This window comes from Danio rerio, chromosome 15 (assembly GCF_049306965.1).
Source record: "Danio rerio strain Tuebingen ecotype United States chromosome 15, GRCz12tu, whole genome shotgun sequence".
NCBI classification, from domain to species: Eukaryota; Metazoa; Chordata; class Actinopteri; order Cypriniformes; family Danionidae; genus Danio; species Danio rerio.
Window position 1 is genome coordinate 31619281 of NC_133190.1, and position 23523 is coordinate 31642803.

Consider the following 23523-nt stretch of genomic DNA (forward strand, 5'->3'; position numbering starts at 1 on the left):
GCTAGAGCGCTGTAATGTCTTTCCATGGCGCAAAGGATGCAACCTCTCTGCAGTGTTAGTCGTAAAACCCGGTTAGATTTAGGACCCAGAGTTTCACAAAGTGGATTGGGTGTGGAGTTGCTTAGCAAGTCAAGAACAACTCGCCATCGGTAAACTGCTTCTACGTTTATTTTCAGAACCTTTCCTGCGGGTCGTTTTCTCTCTATACACTTTCCTTTAACCTATTCGTCGTCTTTGTTCTGGTAAGTTATCATCTATTGCTAGTTTAATGGATTGAATTACTAATTTCTGATGTGCGTCAGGATTAAAAAAGGGCCTCCTGCTGCTACACTAACATTACAGTTAAACCTAAAACAGGATCAAATCTGTTAATATGCTATAATTCACGTTTTCATTTAAATTCTCACATAGGTCACATCATTTTAAGTGCTAAAATGCATGAAACGAGTTGTTTTATTGAATTACCCTTTTAAACAGTCATGAATATGTTTACTTTTATTTACTATAAATATTTTTTGGGATAATAACTAGTATTTTGGCTAATTTTGTGTTATATATTTTTGTTTGATCTTATGTTTAGATTGTATTTTCCTGCCTTCAGTGTTCAAGATGTTTATGACCAAAATAATTAAAGGGCTCGTAGATGTTGTCAGGTACAGTATAACCTCTATTTGCTATTTAAACAAAACAGCTACATTTTCAGCATGTAATCATTGACATATATTTGTGTCTTTTTTTTTTAAATCCCATCACAGCAACATCGACCAGTTCGTTCCTTCTGACCCTGTAAGTTACGTATATATTTTTAATGGTTTCATAGTGTTTGTGGTTGAGTTAAGGGTTGTACCATGTTGTTAAGTAAGCACTTCCTGGAAATCCAGATAAAGTGCTCCATTGAGTTCCTGCCTTGGCACATTTAAAAAAAAAGTTTAATGGACTTCTCATAGAACTTAACTTGTCTAATTTTCCAGCCTCCTCCCAAAAGACCACTTGCATATGCAAGCCATAATGAAACTGATGAGGAGAGACAGTTTCGCAAAGTGTTTCAGCAGCTTGCAGGGGATGTGAGTAGATCTGACCTGCTGTCTCTTTCTTTCTGTGTGTGTGTGTGTGTGTGTGTGTGTGTGTACATGCTTTATCTGTTCCTTCCAATGTTGTTTTTAATTTCCATTTTATTGAAGGGCTGGGATGTTGTTGAGTGCATTATGGTGCAGTTTCTAATACGTTCATGTGAACAGTTATGAGTTAATCCCCACAACATATTGTGTGCTCCCTATATGCTTGCATTTTACAGAACATATTTATGTCCTTTGAATAATACATTTTCTTTATTTGGCCTTAAAAGACCTATATTTACCTTCATAAAAATTTAAAAACATGCATATGACAATGCATAAAAAGGCTTTTAGCACAAATCAGACAGATTTGAAAACAATCATCAGATGTTCCAGTGTCAACATGGAGTTTTCCAAAAGGGATAGCCTGCATTCCATTCTTCACTCCGCCCATGGTGGCTTTTACTCCATACAGCTTGTAAATCTCATTCAGAGTTACTTAACTTCAAACCGACAACCCGTGCGTAGTTATACAGTGCCAAACTGGTTCAGGGGCTAGAACTATGACTGGCTCTTCCTTCTTTTCACATTCCTGCCATTGTGAAGAAGACTGTGCAGATAGGTTTGGTCTGTGATGACTCAGAGATGGGTGTGGAAGCCTGCTTTACTGAAGCATTGGATTCTTTAGATGTAGAAATACTTTTATTTTTACAGTAGTGGAAAATTATAAAACATAATATTATAAAAACAACATTGAAGATATCATTAAGATGTTATCTTATTAGTCATAATAAGTATATTTGTGTTTCTTCTTCACTTTCTTTCTCTTTTTCTGCTGTCATGACAACACTGTTTTCAAACAAGCACATAATAATAAGTGTGAACAATAAGGGTGTAGTTATAAAGTATAAAACAAGTACCTTGCAAATCTCCTAAAAAGCTTTTTAATTCTATTTGATTTTTAGTTGTATTTTACTTTTATTTCTATTTGATTTTTTAAATACTTTTTAAAAGTCATTCTGTGGATTACTTGTATAAAATATTTACAGTGCTCAGCATATGCAAGTACATCCCTCCTGAATCTATATTTTAAATTCATATTTTTAATAGAAACGTATACAATATTATATTTGTGTATATACATTAGTTTAGTCAGTACTGAAGCCGAATCTGAAGCATATCTAACAAACAAACTTACAATAATGGTCCAAAAGCTAACCTAAAAATATTAAATACAAATTTAAAAAGAGATAAAATCAAGAGAAAAGAGAAAATCAAATAAAATTGAGTTGAAATTTTGTAGGTTGGAATTGTTTTTGCAATATTTTGCTTGAATTTAATTCATCTTTTTATTTATAAATATTTTTGGTGACTCAAAAATTATTATAATAAATATATCCGTTTAATAAATCTGTTTTGTTTAAATGCACCAAAATACTTTGCATATATCCACTGAGAAATGGATATAAATTTCATTTTCAAAATGGGGTCTACTCAATTATGCTGAGCACTGTATATCTCTATGTTTTGGAAAGTTCTCTATCTCACTAATTTGAAAAACAAATTGTAATAGTTGAGCTTGATCTATTTAAGTTTTAAAATCAAACATTGGCTGTTCTGACATTTTTAAAAAATCATTATTAATTTCCTCCCATCATAGGACATGGAGGTGAGCCCTAAGGAACTGATGACCATCCTCAACAAGATTATTTCAAAACGTGAGTTTCTTCAAGCTTGTGTACATCTGGTATGAATGGGTTTTGGTTGATTGGAAATCAAGTAGATGAGAGAAACGCACTCCAGTTTACACTTTGTAAGTTACAAAAGTGACTTGACCACTTTCCTATTTTCCATAAGGCGAGGGTTTATGGGCAGGTAAATGTATGGACTGTTCTTATCTTTTGAACTTATATTGTGAAGTAGGCTCACATAATTTGCACATAAATGTGAAAGGAGACCAAAGAAAAGCAATTCTACACCAATCACTTTGGATTTGTGGGAGAATCGGGACTTGAAAGAGAACATGTTTCACCTTTTACAAACTTCTAATTTAATTGGGAAAGTTTAAATCTCGTCTGGCTACATAAACACAGCCTGTAATATGTATTAGTTGGTCAGGAGCTGGGGAATAGGAGGTGTTTTGTGGCTGATTGAATTCATTCTACCATGCAATAAGGAAACAATCTACAGCATTTGAATAGCAATGCAAAAGTGGACAAGCTTAAAACATTCTTTACTCTGTTTACACCTTTAATTCCACTTGTGATCAGATTGACCAATGCACATTTTAATACCAGATGTAAATATTTAACATGTATAAACTGTGATCATGTCAATTATACTAAGATGAGCCAATATTTTACCACTAGATGGTGATCTGAAGACAGATGGTTTCTCCATTGAGTCCTGCAGAAGCATGGTGGCTGTCATGGATGTATCCTTTTATTCAGTCATCTTAATAGAAGAGTGCTAATTATTCATTTTGTGAATAAGTGCACATACTTTACATCAGTTTTTGCCTTCATTATCTGCTCACAGAGTGACAGTACTGGAAAACTGGGTTTTGAAGAATTTAATTATCTTTGGAATAACATCAAGAGGTGGCAGGTACAAACACTTTACTATGCTTCATTTGCTTTGAGATACTTTTTAAGACAAACTATTTAACTATTTTTGAAATTCCAGGCCATTTACAAGAAATATGATGCCGATCAATCTGGTGTGATTGGGTCTGATGAGCTGCCTGGAGCTTTTAAAGCAGCAGGTGAGTGCCGCTGTCTGTCCTAACGGGGTCCTGTAATGTTTTTACACTTTAGGTTTCATTTAATGCATAATGATGTTTGAACATGAACACTGTCTGCAAATTTACATAGCACAAAGTTCACTCCAAAGTGAAGTGTATCAGTGAGCACTGTTTATGAACACCCTTAAACACTTCAGCTATAGACCTGAGTTTAACTCTGGAATATACACTCCACAATATCCTGGGTTTAAAAAATTCCTGGATTTAAAAAATGGCAGAGTTGTGATCACAGATCTAATATACTGATACACATATAACTGCTTTGTCTCTGTGCGTTCAAAAAAATCCTATACAAGGAGTTTAAACTGGCAGGTTTTAACAACGCATGCACATATTTGTTAATTGTTGTTGGAGAATCCAGTGCATAAAGTGTGTTTGACTTGAAGCAGCAGTGTGCAGACTGATCTGTCACGAGAGCCATTCAAAAGCATACAGCTCTCTAGTTGCTCTCATGGTACGTTAACATTAAGCACTAATTCTAATTGGTGTGTTGCAATGCTGCTTCCATTGTTGCCAACTATTTTCAATTAAAAGGGGCTAAGCTCTGCCCGAAAAGCCGCTAAATGACAAACTCTGTCAATAACGCTGTCGTTGCCAAACGCTTCATGTATGCATGTCAACTAAATTTATTGCTGTTTGCATACAGCATGTCAGTATAGATGTGTAGTGAATGTTCAGTAATCTTTCAGATGTAATAAATGCAGACAAGTTTCGAAACTGTCAATAAAATATCTGTGATTGTGAACAAGAAAAGAATAAATGGACAAATTAATTTGTTTAATTTAAAACAAAGGACAAGCAGATCGGTTTGACTGTACAAGGGAAATGCCTCACACTCGCGGTGCTAAATCATTTGCAGTCAGTATGCAGAGGGGTGATCTACTCCCTGGCTGCAGGTGGGAGAGACTTCAGTACTCCCTGGAGGACTGGGCCACCACTGAGTGCTCTGAGGCAGGGGAGGGGCCAACGGCATCACCCGCAGCTTGTTGAGAAGAGTAGGAACGATACAGTATGGACACATGAGAGTCTATAAAAATCCCCATTAAAACCAAAAAAGTTGCTAGTCATTTGTTTATTAATATGTCGCTAAGGGAGTCTGAAAAGTTGCTAAATATAGTATTTAAGGGTGTTTTCACACATGCCTTTTTTAGTTTGCTTGAATCGCATTAGAGTTCATTTTTGCTCTTGGAGCGGTTTGTTTTGGCAGGTGTGAATGTAACAATCGCGCTCGAGTGCGCAGCAGAAGCAGACCCAAAAAGCGCACTGAGACTTCCTTGAAGAGGAGCGGTTCGTTTGTGGTGAAAACATAATCCGAACTAGAACAAACCTAACCGCAAAAAGTACTGCGCCTTTATGAACTAATTTAGCTCCAGTAGTCTGATGCGCTGTGTATTATGGGATGTGGAGGAAAATATTTGTTGACAGCGCTTTACTAACAATTTTAACAGAGAGAGAAAAAGAGATAAAAGCCTTACCTGATGGATTGGTAATATTTCAGGAAGATGACCATGTCACAGTATAGCTAAATAAATTCACACCTCCTCCTGAAGTGGAGGAAACGGCCTTCGCAGTTTGCAATGCATTAAAACACTGCTGTTCAGGACCCTAAATTAGCAGAAACATGCTACGATGTATCATTTGTTGCCCTTGGTTGAACCAAATGAACTTAACCACAGATGTGAAAGCACCTAAGTTGGCAACACTGGCTGCTTCTAGTCGAACATACCTATTGACTGTAAAGGCTCCACCCTCTTCTGAAAAGGGGGTTGGAGAAGCAGTAACAGCTTATTTACATGTAAAGAGGCACACAAAAAATAGATCTTTTCATGCAAAAAAGAAAAGAAAATTACAGCAAATTAGGTAAAAAAATCACAGCAAGCCATTATATAGATGTTTCAAGCAAAAACAGCTGACGCATTTTGCGACACCTGAAACTCATATCTTCCAAAAGAGACCCTTTTTAAAATGGGGCTATCATTTTTATTTAAAACAAAAATAAATAAATATGCTTGTGTATCGATCAGCCTTAATTCACATGCAACAAATCATAGTGGAACAGAATGATTTATTAAAATGTTTTTTAAAATATATTTTTATTTTCCCATCTTTAGGCTTCCCACTCAATGACCAGCTATTCCAGCTGATCGTTCGTCGTTATAGTGATGAAATGGGAAACATGGACTTTGACAATTACATTGGATGTCTCGTGCGCCTGGATGCTATGTGTCGTACGTTCATTTTTCCAGGTCTACGTATATTATTAGACTTAAAATGAATTGCATCGGTAATGCTTTTTTATTTCCAGGTGCCTTCAAGACACTTGATAAGGACAACAATGGCACCATTAAAGTTGACATTCAAGAGGTACTTTATGCTAGCTATAATGAAGACCACAATTCATTCCTTCTCCTAAATCAGCTCTTATATAACTCCTTTGTTTTTTCTTCACAGTGGTTGCAGCTGACTATGTACTCCTGATTGATGCACAACACCATCTTGATTATATTCTTTTGTCAGTTTCTTTGCAGTCTGTCGTTGCCAAATGTCTTTGTGTCTTAATAACTGACATAATGTTTAGTTTCATTGTTAGCATGACAGCATGATCATACAGTGCCTTCACACTAGGTGGCAGCTTTGTCGCAACGCTAGACAGAGTGTGTTTACATTGCTATCTTTAAAGGTTCCACTTTGTGCCACATATTCATTTTTTTATTCCATGCCAATTTTCATTTATTCCATGATTGTGGCTTCATATTAATTTCAACCAAAGATTGAATAGGTTGTTGAGATGATCGCTTTTGAGGACATTCCAGAGCCATATTGTTTAATAACTGAGGAAATGAGTCAGCTGTTAATTTTGCAAACTTATTACTCTGATGCACAAATAAATGATATTTGTTCTGGACATACAAAGGAGATTTTGACTCATTACATGTGCAAACACCAGTTGCGCAGGCAACTCGAGCTACCCGCATCAGGAGCTGAGGTAGGAAATGACTGACGGTTGCAACACCCAATCAAAATCCCCAGCGCGAGATAATGCATATCACTTCAGCCAATCAGCTTTGAGAAGGGGCGGAGTCTTAAGAGTTACCTGGGATGAGAACAACTGCCTGCTCTCGCCGAGTACATGATGCTGAATCAGATCGATGAGCAAACACAGGTGTGGAGCGAGAGTTGGTGAACAAAACGATCTTTGTTTTTGACCATCCTCAGGGAAAATAACGCTTAAACGTGTACCTGCTGTCATACGGTGAGTTATATAATTTTTTTATTTTAGATCTTGTAGAGTTTTTATATAACCGAACTTATTAAAAAGTGTATTAGAGATGATGGCGTTCGTATAGCTTTAATGTTGCATTAGGATGCGATTCGGCTGTTCAATGTAATTTTATCACGTATCATTCTGATATGATTGGTGAGATTGCATAAGTGATTTGTGAAAGTTTTAGTAATCGATTGGCAAATAATATCAGCTATATAAACAGCTACACTTTACTACTATAAGGTTTGTTGACATTGGTGAACTTGAAAATTACCTTTTTATTATTTCAATTAAATATATTAATCTTAGTTAACATTGACAAACACGACTCGTATTTGGCAGAACAGGGATTTATAAAGGTAATCCACAGTGAATGTCAGTTAATGCAAAACTTAACTATGGTTTTGATATAATAAACGGGGCTGCACTAATCACAGTTTAATCATTTGTAGTAAAAAATAATGGCAATCAATACGCTCAACGCATGGTTGGTTACTACACTATTATTATTCTAAAATCATCTTCATAAGAGATAAACTAATGTTAACTAATGGACCATATTGTAAAGTGTTGTCAGTTAAACATTATATACACAAAAAAAAAGTATGTAAATATACAGTAAAAAATATTATCTTGACAGATTGTTGTTATCATCATCATTCAATTACAGCTCATAACATTACATTATTAGTAAAGATTTTAAAGCTAGTTATAAATAACAAATATATATATATATATATATATATATATATATATATATATATATATATATATATATATATATATATATATATATATATTTAGTGCAAGCTACCTTTGTGTTTGGACAGTGGTCTTTTAAAAATGAACTGATGAAATCACTTAATTAAGTGCATGTCCACCTGTGGTTTAAAACCCATGGGAAAACCCAGTTCAATAAATTATATACAGTGGCTTGCTTTGCCCTGGGGAATGTGATGAGTAAATCTTGCCCGTTTCAACGGGACACATTTGATTTTATTCATGTCTTAACTTTAACACCTCCCCCCTTTTTTCTTTCCATTTATGTTCGTCCTTTGTATGATGTAAATCATGGTTTGTAGACAAATTAGCTTTTGTTAAGTAAAATAAAAATAAAGGCCATTATAAACAGAATTTAGGAGTTTTAAGTAAAATTAAAGCATCTATATTCTAATGAAATTAGACTAATGCATTTTTTGTGCGTTAACTTGTATATACTTTTCAGTAACATATACCTGGCTTTAATTCCACAAATTTCCAATGTTTCAGATAATAAGAATTTAAAAGATCCTAAATCTCTATGGACCATGTTTACATTGTTGTTTACAGTGTTTATAATACTGTCCACTGTGTTCTGAAGCACAACCAGTATGATCTTTAATTAGTAATGTCGTGATGGTATAGAGCCAACTGTTACCTGCTAAATAATAAAGCTTTTTTTTTTTTATAATGCGCTTACCCATATGCCATGGCATGATTTATTGGTTCACATGTGATCAAAGATTTCTAGCAAGCCATATATCTGCATGCTAATATTTTGAACCATATAATACAGATTGATCAGGCAGACTCCATGTACATGGAGTAAGGAGTCTGTACTAATAGATAGATAGTTTTCCATATTAAAATAACAAGACTGAATAACAAACACAAGACTATAAACAAGCTTTTGATAATTAAAAAATAAATTAAGAAAGAATATAATTTCAGTTTGGTGAAATGTGTGTATCTCTGGTATTGTTCTATGTGTGGGAAAAGTTATTTTAAAATATCACTCAATTTAAAGCTCATTCATTTTCTTTTCGGCTTAGTCCCTTTATTAATCTGGGATCGCCACAGCGGAATGTACCACCAACTTCAATTCTTCTTTATCCTGAACAGCTTTGCCTTTAGATTCACTCCTGTGTTAGTTAAACTTGTTTAAAACAATACACAATTTAAAATGCCAATCAACTAGTACTGTTTTTTGTATTTTGTCTTTTGCTCCGCTTCACAATTTTATTGTTGTACAAACCTGCGGATTGCTAAATGAAAAATATATTTTTGCTGCTGTAATAGGCTAATTTGCTAAATTATATACCTATAATGCATGCAATGTTTTTATTAAAAATGGAAATATATCAATATAGGTGAGAATATGCAACATAATTTTAAGGACATATACTTTTATGCCACTGGGCCATAATAAGCACTTTTAAAGTAAAATAAATAAATCAAATGACCTTTTTATAATTTAGGATGTTACAAAATTGTTATATATTTTTATTTATCCCATTATTTTATCATTACCCTTTCATCAACTTAACTTTAGTTTGAGAAACCATGCTGTAGGCTAATATAATGTGCACTTTGTGAATTTTAGTCAGAAAATGTATTTCATTCTTTGCTATCATACTGTATCAATACAGGGTCATGGCATGGTTTATGGCATGGTTTAGACATGGGTCGGTATACGATTCTGAATGTATGATAACCTTGGGAAAAAAACATTGTGGTATTGTGATTACTGCTGTAAATTATATTCTTTTTAAATGTCTGGGTAAAAATGTAAAACGTTTTACCATTTGAACATGATATATTTTATTTTGACAAACATTTAAAGTATTTTGGAGCAGTAAACATGAAGCTAAATAATTTAAATGAATCATTGACTTCTGCTGTCTTCGGTAGTTTTAGAAACAGATTTCTTTACAATTTAAAACAGCATTCTTGTATATATTTTCTGCTGGAGATACTGTTAAAAACGTAAATAAAGAAATCTTACATATACCATAAAAACTGTATAGCAGTTGGCAGTATAAAAGTTACACACTAATCCCTTTCAATTTTACATATACAGTTGAAGTCAGAATTATTAGCCCCCCCTTTGAATTTTTTTCTTTTTTTAATATTTATTAAACGATGATAAAAAGAGCAATGAAATTTTCATAGTATGTCTGATAATATTTTTTCTTCTGGTGAAAGCTTTAATTGTTTTATTTAGGCTAGAATAAAATCAGTTTTTAATTTTTTAAGAACCATTTTAGGGATAAAATTATTAGCCCCTTTAAGCTATTTTTTTTCTCAATAGTCTACAGAACAAACCATCATTAAACAATAGCTTGCCTAATTAAAAACCTTACTAACCTAGTTAAGCCTTTAAATGTCACTTTAATCTGTATAGAAGTGTCTTGAAAAATATCTAGTAAAATATTATTTACTGTCATCATGACAAAGATAGAATAAATCAGTTATTAGAAATTAGTTATTAAAACTATTATGTTCAGAAATGTGTTGAAAAAAAATCTGCTCTCCATTAAACAGTAATTGGGGAAAAAATTAAACACGGTGGCAAATAATTCAGGGGGGCTAACAATTCTGACTTCAACTGTATGTTATCTTTTAAGTAATGCTGATAATTAAAATGATACTTTTTTATTATTTATAATAAAGATGTCTCAAAGAACTACTCCAGCAAATAAGCCTCACAGCTTCGTTTAAACAGCCTACCGCCGTCTTTCTTCAGCAATGAAATAAAGGTGCAATGCCACTGTGACAACTTAAACACAACCTCCAAACACCAGAAGCCCCAGGATTGGTTACGTTAGTCGAGATGTATAATTTTCCACCCTAATGCTCGAGACGCAGGCTGATTCTGAGACGCACCTAGCAATTAATAAATGATGGTATTGGTGCTGCGCAAAGGAGGGGGTCTGATTTTCTGTCGTGCCGTTTCTTCTCCGTCGTACCAGACCAATTATTGCTGTCAATCTAAGGCATGCTGAGCTTATAAAGCCTTTGCTCTAAGAATAACCGCATCCCTCGACCTGTCCTCCCCCCTGCTGTATTTGCTCAGTTAGGATGGCTACCGACTCCACCATGAGATCCGAAGTGGAGGAGTTACAGAAGAAGGCCAATCAGATGACTGATGAGGTAATGCGCTAACAATCAATAACGTGGCAAACTTCAACACTGACTTGCATTGATTTGTGTGGAACTTCAGCTGATAGCGTGTGTTTTTGCAGGCCTGATTTGATGAGGATGCACAACTCATCAACAGGCCTAGACTGATGACATCAAGCATTTTCCATTAGGGTTACTACAGGTCTCATTAGTTGCCATGGTGCATAGCAACCTTCATGATGACGCTAAACTCTGTTATAGATGTGCCTGCAGTATTATTATGATTCCCATTTTACTGACGTAATGAGTAAATGGTAATGAAGCTGTTATTCCTTGCCAGATTTTCCATTGGGTGTTGTGTAATTGGTAATGAACACTCTTCCTGTCTTTAATCACATGACGTGGGCCAAGACACACTGTGCTTGTTATTATATCTAATCATTAGATAAATCAATTTGTGCACATTAAATTGAATGAAATGGCTTCATGGTTCTATCTGTATTATTGCCTTCCTCTAATTAAAACTAGTCTTATAGGCTGTGATATACAAAACAATATAGGGCAAACATTTCAACATATTGCAGTGGAAGTATTGAGTACAAAAGTGAGTACAAAATAGCATTTTCATTAAAATCAAACTGTAGTTTGTGCGATTTGACTAATAAAATTCAGTTTTAAATAGTGTATGTTTGACATTGTATTTTTAATTTGTACCCGACAGTCTCTTGAGGTCACCAGAAACATGAAGCTTCTATTGGAGGAGGTGAGTGATTATTATTCATAACTGGATGAATGCATAATATGTCTCATAACTGCAATGAATTCATTCTGTGATCATCAGCACTTGATGGTAATTTTGTAAAATTAAGTTGTATCTCAGTGGAAAGTACCCTGTCAACATGGGACTAGGCATGTGCCGGTATAAGATTTTAAATGTATGATAACCTTGGATAAAAATATCACGGTTTCACAGTATTGTGATTACTGATATATATATATATATATATATATATATATATATATATATATATATATATATATATATATATATATATATATATATATATATATATATTCTTTTTAAATGTCTGGGTAAAAAACAGAAACTTTTCTCGCCTTTGAGCACAATATATATTTTTTTGAGAAAACTTTATAATATTTTAGAGCAGTAAACATGACAGGCTAAATAATTCAAATGAATCATTGACTTCTGCTGTCTTCAGTAGTTTCAAAAACACTTATTTCTTTACAATTAAAACAGCATTCTTGAATATCTTTTCTACTGGAGATACTGTTGTCCTAAAAAAAAAAACATAAATAAAGAAATATTACATATACCATAGGAACGGTATTCACATTATTCTCCATGTATGAGCAGGCACAGCCATTTGAATCTTTTTGGCTCAAGACTTCCGGTCTCATTCACTTCCATTGATTTCTAGACGTTAAAAACAAATCGTTTTGCTGCTTGGTGTTGCAAACTGATATTTACATATTATATTATTCTGCTTTGTCTGATTAGTTATGAACACACTTGTTTGTAGGTCAAGTGATTTGACCGTTTTCAGCCATGTATTATTCCTTGTCACATCCTGAATCGGAAGTTCTAAAACACTCACAAAAATGAGTGCACTTCCACATTGTAGAATAAGGTCAATAGCAGAAATTTTTGGCGGTTTGACTTTTCTAAACCATGGTATACCTTGAAAACAGTTATCGTCTCATGCCTGCATAGGACAGATTTAGTTTGTGAACATTTAAAAAAAAAAATTCCTATTGCATTTTTTAAAACTTTCTAGTGAAATCACAGTGTGTTAAAATGTTATGTTGTCTGCAATCAAATGTTATCTGAAAAAAAGCTGTATTGTGCATGCCAGGTCAGTTTACTTAAAAAATTATTCTCTGTATTTTCTCACTTTTCTCAGTTTTTGTTTTGGGAATTTATATTTATTTTAAGCTAAACCTTTCAAAAGTTTAACCACTTGTTGGGCAGACCAGTGTTTTACAAAGTGGTTCACTGTATAATGAGGGGGTGTCACTTAGTGATTTCCAAAAAATCTAATTCATTTTATTAAACTATTAGAATTACCATATTTTATCCATAACCTACAGAATATAAAAAATGTAGTTAATAGACTAATTAAAAAACAGCCTATAGATTTTTTTTCCATTGTATTGCGACCCCTAAGGTGATTACATTATATTAAAGAAACATCAATAGCTTCAGATGCATCAGGTTGATTTTATGGCATCAGATGAAACTTTGACAACATTTACTGCACACTCGCATACACTCATTCCCTATTTTTTTTTCGTCCCTTTACTGATCTGGGGTTACCACAGCGGAATGAACTGCCAACTTATCCAGCATACGTTTCACGCAGCGGATAGCATTCCAACTGCAACCCATCACTGGGAAACACTCATACACTCTAATCCACACACATAGACTAAGGACAATCTAGCCCACCCAGTTCACCTGTACCACGTCTTTGGACTTGTGGGGGAAACCAGAGCAACCAGAGGAAACCCACGCTAGAAACGCCAACTGACCCAGCCAAGGCTCGAACCAGTGACCTTCTTATTGTGATGCAAACGTGCTACCCACTGTGCCACCGTGCAGCCCACTTACATACATAAAATATAAAAATAAATGAAGAATAGACCTGGGCCTATGCACCCTTTTCACAAGACTTCTATGATGCATTTAACAGTCATCATGATTAAAAATTTTATATTTAATTTTTATATAAGTATTTAATATTTATATAAAACAAATATATAAACATTTATATTCATTTATGAATGTATTATATCATCTTTGCTTTAAATTATAAGAAACAAATAACTGATTATGAGAGGTGTTTCTAATGCAGCGTCTATGGGGCTGAGAGTAAATTTGATGTTATTCTTTCCTCTGGCTGCTGTCATCAGTCTTGTTATGTATGTTTATAACCACCTCAAAGGATATTGGGGGTCTTGAATCACTGGTATTGTTAATTTGGGGGTCATGGGTTGAAATGTTTGGGAACCCGTGGTGTAGATGAATGCCTAAAACAGAAAAAGTTTGTAAAAACCCATAAAACAATTTCTTTCTTGGAATGAATGTTAAATTAAAAATATTAAGCTATTCATATAATTTTTATTTGATTTTAAAATGGTAAATTCACTAGCTGTCTCAACGTTTTGCTCCTCGCTGCTAGAATAATCATAAAGAATCTGTCATTCTTTCATAAAACAAAAAATAGGGGACCATTTGCGTAAAGCAGATCTTCTTTTAAATAAGTGCACAAACTAAACACCATACAACAATAGCACCATCACAAACTTATATCCACAATTAATCTTTGATCAATCCAAGAAAATGGAGATGAATTGTTTCCCTCAATGCTTAATCATTTTCATTATTCTTCAACAGAGTAAAGATGCGGGCATCAGGACACTTGTTATGCTGGACGAGCAGGGAGGTAATGAGTTCCCTCTGTAGTTAAATAGAGCTAAACAATGAACTAATTACATACAAACGCCTCATTAATTATTGCATCTATAGGAAATATGTTAATGCTGCTGTATATTTACAAGATGTGGAAGTACAGACTTTGCTCTTCATTCTTATTTTCAGTACGACATATATAAATAGCTATATATGATTCTGTACATATGGAACCTTGTATGTCTTTATGTGTGCATGCTTGCATATATTTCCCCCTTTCGATTTCCCTGCTGCCTTCCCCCATCTCCCCCGCATGGGCAGAACAACTGGACCGCATAGAAGAGGGCTTGGATCAGATCAACAAGGACATGAAGGAGGCTGAGAAAAATCTGACTGACATGGCCATGTGTTGCGGTCTGTGCATCTGGCCATGTACAAAGTAGGTCTCCTCCCAGACACCTGAGCCACGGCTGGGCAGTCAATGATGTCCCCTCTCTGCCCATGCATTTGTCCCGTTGGATAAGCTGTCCTGCTTTGATGTTGCTTTATATTTGTTTGTTTTTAGCTGTTTTGTGAGCAGAGGTTGATGCAATGCCTCATGTTTTTTTTTTTTTAAATTGGAACCAATAATTTTTGGTTGGTTTTTATACATAATTGAATCCATAATTTTTACATTTATGTTGTCCATTTGGCTTGGCATTTTCAGCTAGAGCTGTTATTGATGTTCAGGGCCAGATTTACTAAATAGGCCAAATTAATGTGAGACTATAATTCCGTAAAGTGCAGGTGGGGGTGAAAAGTTTTGCAGAAATTCAAATTAATGTAGCTTCATAATTAATATGTGTAGATAACAACACTGTAAAACATTATAGTGATATTACTAAAGGAAATCAGTTAGTTTAACTGATAATTTAAAAAACTCAAATTAAATTATTCAATTAATAATGACTGAATTAATTCTATTTTTTGCGCTAACCATAACTTACCAAACCCTTTATAGCTATACTGTATTTGTTTGGACTTAATTCATTCTGTTAACTGAACTTGATACTGGTTTGATAACGAAAATGAATATGTTAAAGTTACGAATACTGTAAATGTTTGACGATATCAACGCAAATAATATATGTGCATATGAATCACTAAATATGTAAGTTTGCAGTACTCAACATTTTGTTTCAAAAGTTAAATGGTTTGAGTTAGCTTATCGGGTTTTACAGTGAATGTTGTCTGGTAGAAAAAACTGTTTTTATCAAACATGCTTTTTGTGTTCAATTTATTTTGGGGGCTTAAACATTAACACAGATATTTGTAACTTAAATTCATATTCAGACTCATATATACTTTATTATATATAAGCCTTATATGTAATGCTGTGCCTGAAAGGGAAACTGCAGTATTGCCAGCTACAAATATTACAGATATTAATAATATTATTTATGTACTGTATATGCAGTTGAAGTCAGAATTATTAGCCCCCCTGTTTATTTTTTTTCCATAATTTCTGTTTAACATAGAGAATATTTTTTCAACACATTTCTAAACATAATAGTTTTAATAACTCATTTCTAATAGCTGATTTATTTTATCTTTGCCATGATGACAGTAAATAATATTTGACTCTATATTTTTCAAGACACTAGCAATCAGCTTAAAGTGAAATTTAAAGGGTTAACTGGGTTAATTAGGTTAACTAGGCAGGTTAGAGTATTTGGGCAAGTTATAGTATAAGAATGGTTTGTTCTGTAGACTATCGAAAAAATATATAGCTTAAAGGGGCTAATAATTTTGTCCTTAAAATGGTGGTTAAAAAATTAAAACTGCTTTTATTCTAGCCAAAATAAAACAAATAAGACGTTTTCCAGAAGAACATATATTATCAGACATACTGTGAAAATGTCCTTGCTCTGTTAAATATCATTTGGGAAATATTTACAAAATAAAAAATACATCTGACTTCAACTACATATATAACACATATTCAGATCATTATTAGGGTTTTTTTTCTGCTGACTGCCTTACACAAGTTATCTGCCATATTGGAACAGTCAATGCCAATTCATGAACAATCAAAAGCAAGCTGAACTCTAGTTATGTGCATGTATGAATATATACTTTCACCGGCCACTTAATAGGTATGCCTTACTAGTACCGGGTCGGGCCCTCTTTTGCCTTAATCCTTCATGGCATAAATTCAACAAGGTACTGGAAATATTCCTCAGACATTTTGGTCCATATTGACATGATAGCATCACACAGTTGCTGTAGATTTGTTGGCTGCATATCCATGATGGGAATCTCTTGCTCCACCACATCCCGAAGGTGCTCTGTTGGATTGAGCTCTGTTGACTGTGGAGGACATTTGAGTTGATACAGTGAACTCATTTTTACGTTCAAGAAACTGGTTTGAGATGATTCGCGCTTTATGACATGGCGCGTTATCCTGCTGAAAGTAGTCATCAGAAGATGGATACACTGTGGTTATAAAGGAATGGATATGGTCAGCAACAACAGTCAGGTAGGTCTGTGGCATTTGCAAGATGCTCAATTTGTACTAATGGGCCCAAAGTGTGCCAAGAAAATATCCCCCACACCATTACACCACCACCATCCTTGCTTTTATGTTGTTGACGCCAAATTCTGGCCCTACAATCCGAATGTCGCAGCAGAAATCTAGACTCATCAGACCATGGCAACGTTTTTCCGATGTCAGTTTCCTGTTCTTAGGTGACAGAAATGACATCTGGTGTGGCTTTCTGCTGCTGTAGCCCATCCGCCTCAAGGTTGGACGTGTTGTGTGTTCAAAGATGATCTTTTGCATACCTCGCTGGTTGTAACAAGTGGTTATTTGAGTTACTGTTGCCTTTCAGCTTGAACCAGTCTGGTCATTTTCCTCTGTACCTAGCATCAACAAAGCATTTGTGCCCACAGAACTGCTACTCACTGGATATTTTCTCTTTTTAGGGCGTTTTTTGTAAACCCTAGATGGTTGTGCGTGAAAATCCCAGTAAATCAGCAGTTTCTGAAATACTCAGACCAGCCCATCTGGCACCAACAACCATGCCATGTACAAAGTCACTTGAATCCCTTTTCTTCCCCCATTCTGATGCTTAGTTTGAACTGCAGTAGATTGTCTGGACCATGTCTACATACCTAAATCCATTGAGTTGCTGCCATGTGATTGGCTGATCAGACATTTGTGTTAACGAGCAGCTGGACAGGTGTACCTAACATAGTGACCGGTGAGTGTATATCATTAACATCATAAGTATTCCTGGTTTTTCTCCTTGCTTTTTTTCCACACTCTCCTTGCTGATTGTAGAAGTTGCACCGGAACAATTGAACAATCTTTTAAAATATCTGTATCTGAAACACTTTTCTCTTAAATGTTTCCTGTGCGTGAGATCCAGTTGACAGTTCCAAGATGGAGGAGATCTCAAGAGTTTCTAAATTTATGGTTTATGAACTGCATGTCTTAAGTTCATCCTGTCTTAAGGTTATGCTGTTAGTAAGTCTGGCCCATTGGCATTTGTGGGCGTGTGGTGCTTCTTGCATAGACAATGTTTTTTTTTTTTTTTTTTATCTTGTCCCTATACTTTAACCCACGAAACCTCCATACTTTATGATCCTACCATCCGTCATCCAGAGCAACTGGAGCGGATTGAGGAAGGACTGGACCAGATCAACCAGGACATGAGGGAAGCTGAGAAAAACCTTACAGATCTGGGCAAATGCTGTGGTCTGTGCTCCTGTGATAAGTATGTGATGTTTGCAGGGGCTCGGCTTCTAGTGTGCTTGCATGAAAACTTTGCATGCATCTTAGCCATCTTGTGGCATGCAGTGGTTGCTAGTGTAAACTTAAGAAATCACAGTAAAAACTGGTTGGCAAGGCTTTTGTTTCTAGGAAATATATGTGTGTAGCAGAGGCCAGCTACTGAAGTGCTGTGCAGGTAAACCTCACTCCTCTGACGATAAAGGTCCTCTAGAGACGGATACTAGAGGTTATGGTCTTTAGCCTCCTTGGTAGAGCAACCCACTCCCATGCGGAAAGTCACCGGTTTGATCTCTGCTCAGAGCGGGTTGTGTGGTGTAGGACCAGTGGGGTTACATGTGCTCTTAATTTGAAAATTTTAAGAGAAATAAATAAAGGGCTAAGAGGAGGAATTTACAAGCAAAATCACTTCATTTAAATACAAAAAGCATATTACAGGTTTTTAAATATGTCTTTTTATCAATTGTCGTTTGTGATTCTTAACATTGAATCAAATCATATATTTGGTGTATTTTGCAACCAAAATATGAATAATAATCAGAACAACAGGAATGTAAATGTAAACAATAAGACCAAATTCTGTTAACACTTTTTGTAAAGTTACTATTCTGTTTTTAAATCACTTTACCACATTTAATCTCAATTGTTGATACAAAAGACATCTCCACTTCCTTCCATTGTATAAAAGTGAAGCCAAAATGATCCATGTATGGCTGCTGTCATCTTTTAAGGCCAGAGTCTGCACAATAGGTTATATGTTGAAGTATGCAGAAGCACTTTTAATTAGTCAATAACCTGGGTTAAGCGATTCCGGTGAACTGTCTATTAACTGTCTAGAAGCTTTATTTTCTCTTAAAATCAACAATATCCACTGGCAGGGATATCGGATTAAAAGTGGGTCTCAGAATGTGCAAGAAGCACTGCATTAAATTTAAATTTTTCCTGCCATGTTTTTAAAATATGAACATTTATTTAAACCCAGCATATTCAATGGAGCTTCTGCGCTAGCCTGTCGATCCTGACAGGCGCGTGCAAGTAAACGGCTTTTTGTCTCATTTTACGCTTAAGCAACTAAACGAATGTCAAAGTCTATTTAACTGATTGTATTTAAATTACACTGGAACATCGATGCTGTAAAAGAACCGTATAAAATGGAAAAAAAGTCACATTAACTGTTCACCGGAAGTTTATTAATATGGGAAGAAACGCAAGCTCTGCATGTACCTTATAACAATCAGCAGAAGCGGTGATATTAAATTCCCAAACACATGCACACTTCAATGCACCTCATTTTTATAGAATCAAATAATTAGCTCAGAGCAATCTTAGTGGAAAAACAAAAACTCAAACGAATAAGCTACCTAAAATGACAGAAACCAAGTTTTGGAAACATTTAGTTGATGAGTTCATGTCCATTTCGTTTCCATGGGGCAGACGGTGTTAATACCAATGCTGCAGCCAACCACCAGGGGGAGATAAACTATTTTGGCTTTACTTTTTAAGACTGGCGCACTTCTTTAAAGCTCATGAGCCTTGACTAAAGAAGTCAGGCCAACTAAATGTTATTTACTGTGATTTTTTTTTATTTTTACTTTATATAATGTTTTGTGTGGTGAATTTGAAATCAGCTAACTGTATGCTCAGGGTCAGCACTGAACTCTGCTCGAACATTTAGGCAACTTTTGCCTAAATATCACAGATCATTTCTCAAAGTTGTGGTTGTTTGATTAGAGGTATGACTAATCTGCTACAATTTATGTCTTTCATAAATGGTTTCTCTTAGATTAAAGGACTTTGAAGCAAGTGGAGCATATAAGAAGGTGTGGGGTAATAATCAAGATGGAGTGGTGTCGAGCCAGCCATCTTCTCGCGTGGTGGATGAGCGAGAGAAGATGACCATGAGCGGTGGATATATAAGAAGGTGCCTGGACCTTTGCGCTCTTCAGCAATGTTGAATATAGTTTATGCTGCTTAATATTTTTGGTGGAGACCATTAATTCACCATTGGTAAATAGATGTTCACTGTTGTTTTATCGATTAAGTCAAATTAAAGGGATAGTTCAACCAAAAATGTAATTATTCATAATTTATTCTCATTTATTCATTATTTTTATGGGTTTAAACCTTTTTGTGGCATTTCTTTTTTTTGCTGAATACAAAAGAAGATTAAAAAAAAAAGTTCTTTGCTGCTGCTACCCTTTGACCTAGAGGGGTCTGGATGTAGACTTGGTGCAGTGCAATCTGAGCCGCATCCAATGCTTTTTAATAGACTCTCCTAAGCCCACCCCTAAACCTACCCCTCACAGTGACGTCATTCACACCATTTGAGTGCATTGTGTCTGACATTGCATCGCTGAGTGATGCAATCTTAGCTTGCATCATAAAGGCTGCATACAATTGCATTGACCTCCATTGTAGAAAAAAAATACTATGGAAGTCAATGGGTGATAGCTACCAGCATTTTAAAAAATATCTTATTTTGGGTTCAACAGTTTCAACACTTTTGTACTCTACAGGTGGACATTGTGTACACATTTGTACCTATAAGGTTTCCTTTTTTTACCTTTAAGGTACTATAAGGTACAGATTTGTACGTTTTAGGTATTAATATGCACCTTTAAGAACCTGTTAGAACAAAAAAAAAAAACTTTTTGAAAAGGTACCGCCCCAGTGACAGATTTTGTTATTTTATTTCTGAGAGTGTGACTGACTCATTTTTGGGTGAACTGTCCCTTTAAGAATCAAGAACCAAATCAACAATTGGATCGAATAAAAATGAGACCTGGCAAATCGAGGGGCATCTGAATCTATTCTAAGCCTTAATTTCCACAAATGCATTAACAATGTTAAACAATTATTAAGCACTAAATAGTTATATTGGGATGATTACAGTGAAGTGACACTGAAGATTGGAGTAGTAATTCTGACCAGAAATTTTAATTAAAATATAATCGCATAGAAAATGCTTGTATTAATATATCATAATGTAAATCGTGATAGTATAGCATAGCATTACTGTATTTTGTCATCAAAATTAATTAAGCATTGCATCATTAGTTTCTGATTACAATTGGTGATTATGATTGTTTTATTAGTGGACGATGCTAATTATAATATATATCTAAAAGTGTTTTTAGTGTTCTGTTCATTAAAATTTTCTGAAAAAAAGTATTCCAAAAACATCTCAAGACAACAGTGATTTGAAAGTGTGTCTTTGTTGGTTTTACTGTTTGACAGAGTGACAAATGATGCAAGGGAGGATGAAATGGAGGAGAATTTGGCCCAGGTTGGCAGTATCCTTGGCAACCTCAGAAGCATGGCACTCGACATGGGAAATGAAATCGACACCCAGAACGTCCAGATTGAACGCATACAGAGCAAGGTCAGTGTCTGGAAGGCAAATCAAAGAGCAGCTGAACCTACTTTTATTAATCATTCTTTGTTCTCTATTCTTCTCTTGCAGGCCGTGGTCAATGAATCACGCATCAACGAGGCCAACCAGAGAGCCACAAAGCTAATATCAAGATAAAACATAGGATTTTGTTGTGTTAAACACGTCTTCTTTAGCAAAATGTGCACATGATGATACAAATTGTACATTTAAATGATTGCCTACTGATATGACAGTAAGAAATATTATTAGGCCCTGACAACATAGCTGTACTTTCATTAAGGAAAAATGGATTGAATGTTGACTAATCTGTTTTGTGTTTGTAATTTAAGCATGTATTGTACATGAAAGCACTTCATTTAGTCTGCTATCCTGGTTTTTGAAACCCACAGAACACTTGTGATGGGTAGTAATAGCTCACTATTCAGAAAAAAAAAGTTTCTAAAGTTTTTAGGTAAATGTGATCTCTTTTGTCTATTTATTTTTAATAAATTTGTTTTAAAAGAGTTGATAAGAGTGCTTTTTCTAATGGATTTTTATTCTAAAGTATACCAGTCAAAGGTTTGAAAACATTAAGATTTGTTATCATTTTTTAAAAGATGTCTCTTCTGTTTACCAAGTCTGCATTTATTTGATCAATTCAATAAAAATATATTGTAAACTATTTTAATATATCTTATAAATGTCATTTATTTTTGTGATTTTAAGCTGTAAGTTTAACATCATTACTTCAGGGTCACATAATCCTTAAGAAATCATTCAGGGAAAAATAATTAAATCAGTTTCTTCTGGAGAGCCACAACAACTAACTAACATTATATTAAATGATTTTTTTTTTCTCAAAACAACATTAAGATAGCCTGAAAAAACAGGAACTTGCTATTTATCTAAAATAAGCATGGCTAACTGATAAAAATGTTCTGGGAACCAGAAATAACATTTCAGAAAGTTCTCTGCACACACACAAACAACCTTTTCATCATGTTTTTTTTTTTATAGTAAGTGTATTTTTGGGACGTTGATTTATTACAGATTAATATGTAGGCTATTATTAAGTATAACCACAGTTTTACTACAAATATGGTTTAAACTTTTGTGATTTTGTGGTTAGCATGATTTATCTACAATAATCATATTCCTTTTGGGCTTTATTTGTATTAAACCCAAGGTTAATTACAAAAGCATGATTATCATGAATATTATTTTGCATTTTGGGAAAAAAAAATCAGCTAGCTGCCATTATATAGCAGTTGTATTTTGCTTTTATCATTATCCTACTCATTTTCTCTTCTGTGGAGCACAAATGATGGTTTTACGGTCTGGCAAGCCAGCATGGTCTTCATTCGGGTCACATTTTTTGTTGAATCTGAGGGTTAATTAATCTAATTTTCCTAATAACTCGCCAACTATGTTTTACAGATAAAAGGCTGCGAATGTGTTTGGGAAACGCATAAATTTGATTAATGTTCACTTTGTGGTGGTGAACTATCTCTTTAAGACACATCTCTACTTAGCTTTTTTCAGACTCATGCAGACACATTTGAGGAAATCTCACTACACCCACCTACCGGTTGCTCGAGGCGATTGCAGTGCCACTCCCCTTGTCTGACAGAAGAGCTCAAAATGGTGGTGCTAATTTTTTCACAATCACCTCATCAGTGAAATGTTCAAATTATGAAAATAAAACATTACATATTGATGCCGCACATATTGCTGCTTCATTTATTCGCATGGTTGTGTCAGTGAAAGATTTTGCAGATAGATTTACGACCTGCAGACCCCAAAATAAATGACAAAAGATGCAACACAATCCAATGTTTTTCCTTCAATCAGTTGCGTAAAGGCCTACATTTATTCTAGACTGTTACTATGCAGAATAGCCTATCATGAATTGTCAAAAATCTTATTTTTACCATTTATAA

The 23523-nt window shown here is 34.6% G+C and overlaps 2 protein-coding genes across 8 annotated transcripts; both read left to right on the forward strand.

Moving 5' to 3' along the window:
- The first annotated feature begins 87 nt into the window (after window positions 1-87).
- Window positions 88-6771, forward strand: capns1b (calpain, small subunit 1 b). Of its 2 annotated transcripts, none has more exons than XM_005157735.2 (11): window positions 88-149; window positions 581-653; window positions 756-786; window positions 972-1064; window positions 2716-2773; window positions 3425-3489; window positions 3594-3662; window positions 3741-3819; window positions 5970-6086; window positions 6164-6222; window positions 6310-6771. In XM_005157735.2, exons 2-11 carry the CDS (start codon window positions 610-612, stop codon window positions 6334-6336), a joined length of 642 nt encoding a protein of 213 aa, XP_005157792.1. In that variant the 5' UTR covers window positions 88-149; window positions 581-609; the 3' UTR covers window positions 6337-6771.
- A 198-nt stretch (window positions 6772-6969) lies between these two features.
- zgc:101731 lies at window positions 6970-22265 on the forward strand. 6 transcript variants are annotated; one of them, XM_073922977.1, is made up of 9 exons: window positions 6980-7111; window positions 10959-11035; window positions 11727-11768; window positions 14424-14472; window positions 14760-14877; window positions 18085-18196; window positions 19994-20131; window positions 21448-21592; window positions 21674-22107. In XM_073922977.1, the coding sequence occupies exons 6-9, from the start codon at window positions 18132-18134 to the stop codon at window positions 21737-21739; spliced, it is 414 nt and encodes a 137-aa protein (XP_073779078.1). In that variant the 5' UTR covers window positions 6980-7111; window positions 10959-11035; window positions 11727-11768; window positions 14424-14472; window positions 14760-14877; window positions 18085-18131; the 3' UTR covers window positions 21740-22107. The 6 variants fall into 6 exon arrangements, with proteins under 6 accessions (NP_001020729.1, XP_073779078.1, XP_073779079.1 ...); XM_073922978.1 differs by having other exon boundaries at window positions 10963-11035; NM_001025558.2 differs by lacking the exon at window positions 18085-18196 and having other exon boundaries at window positions 6970-7111; window positions 10963-11035; window positions 21674-22265.
- Window positions 22266-23523: the final 1258 nt, after the last annotated feature.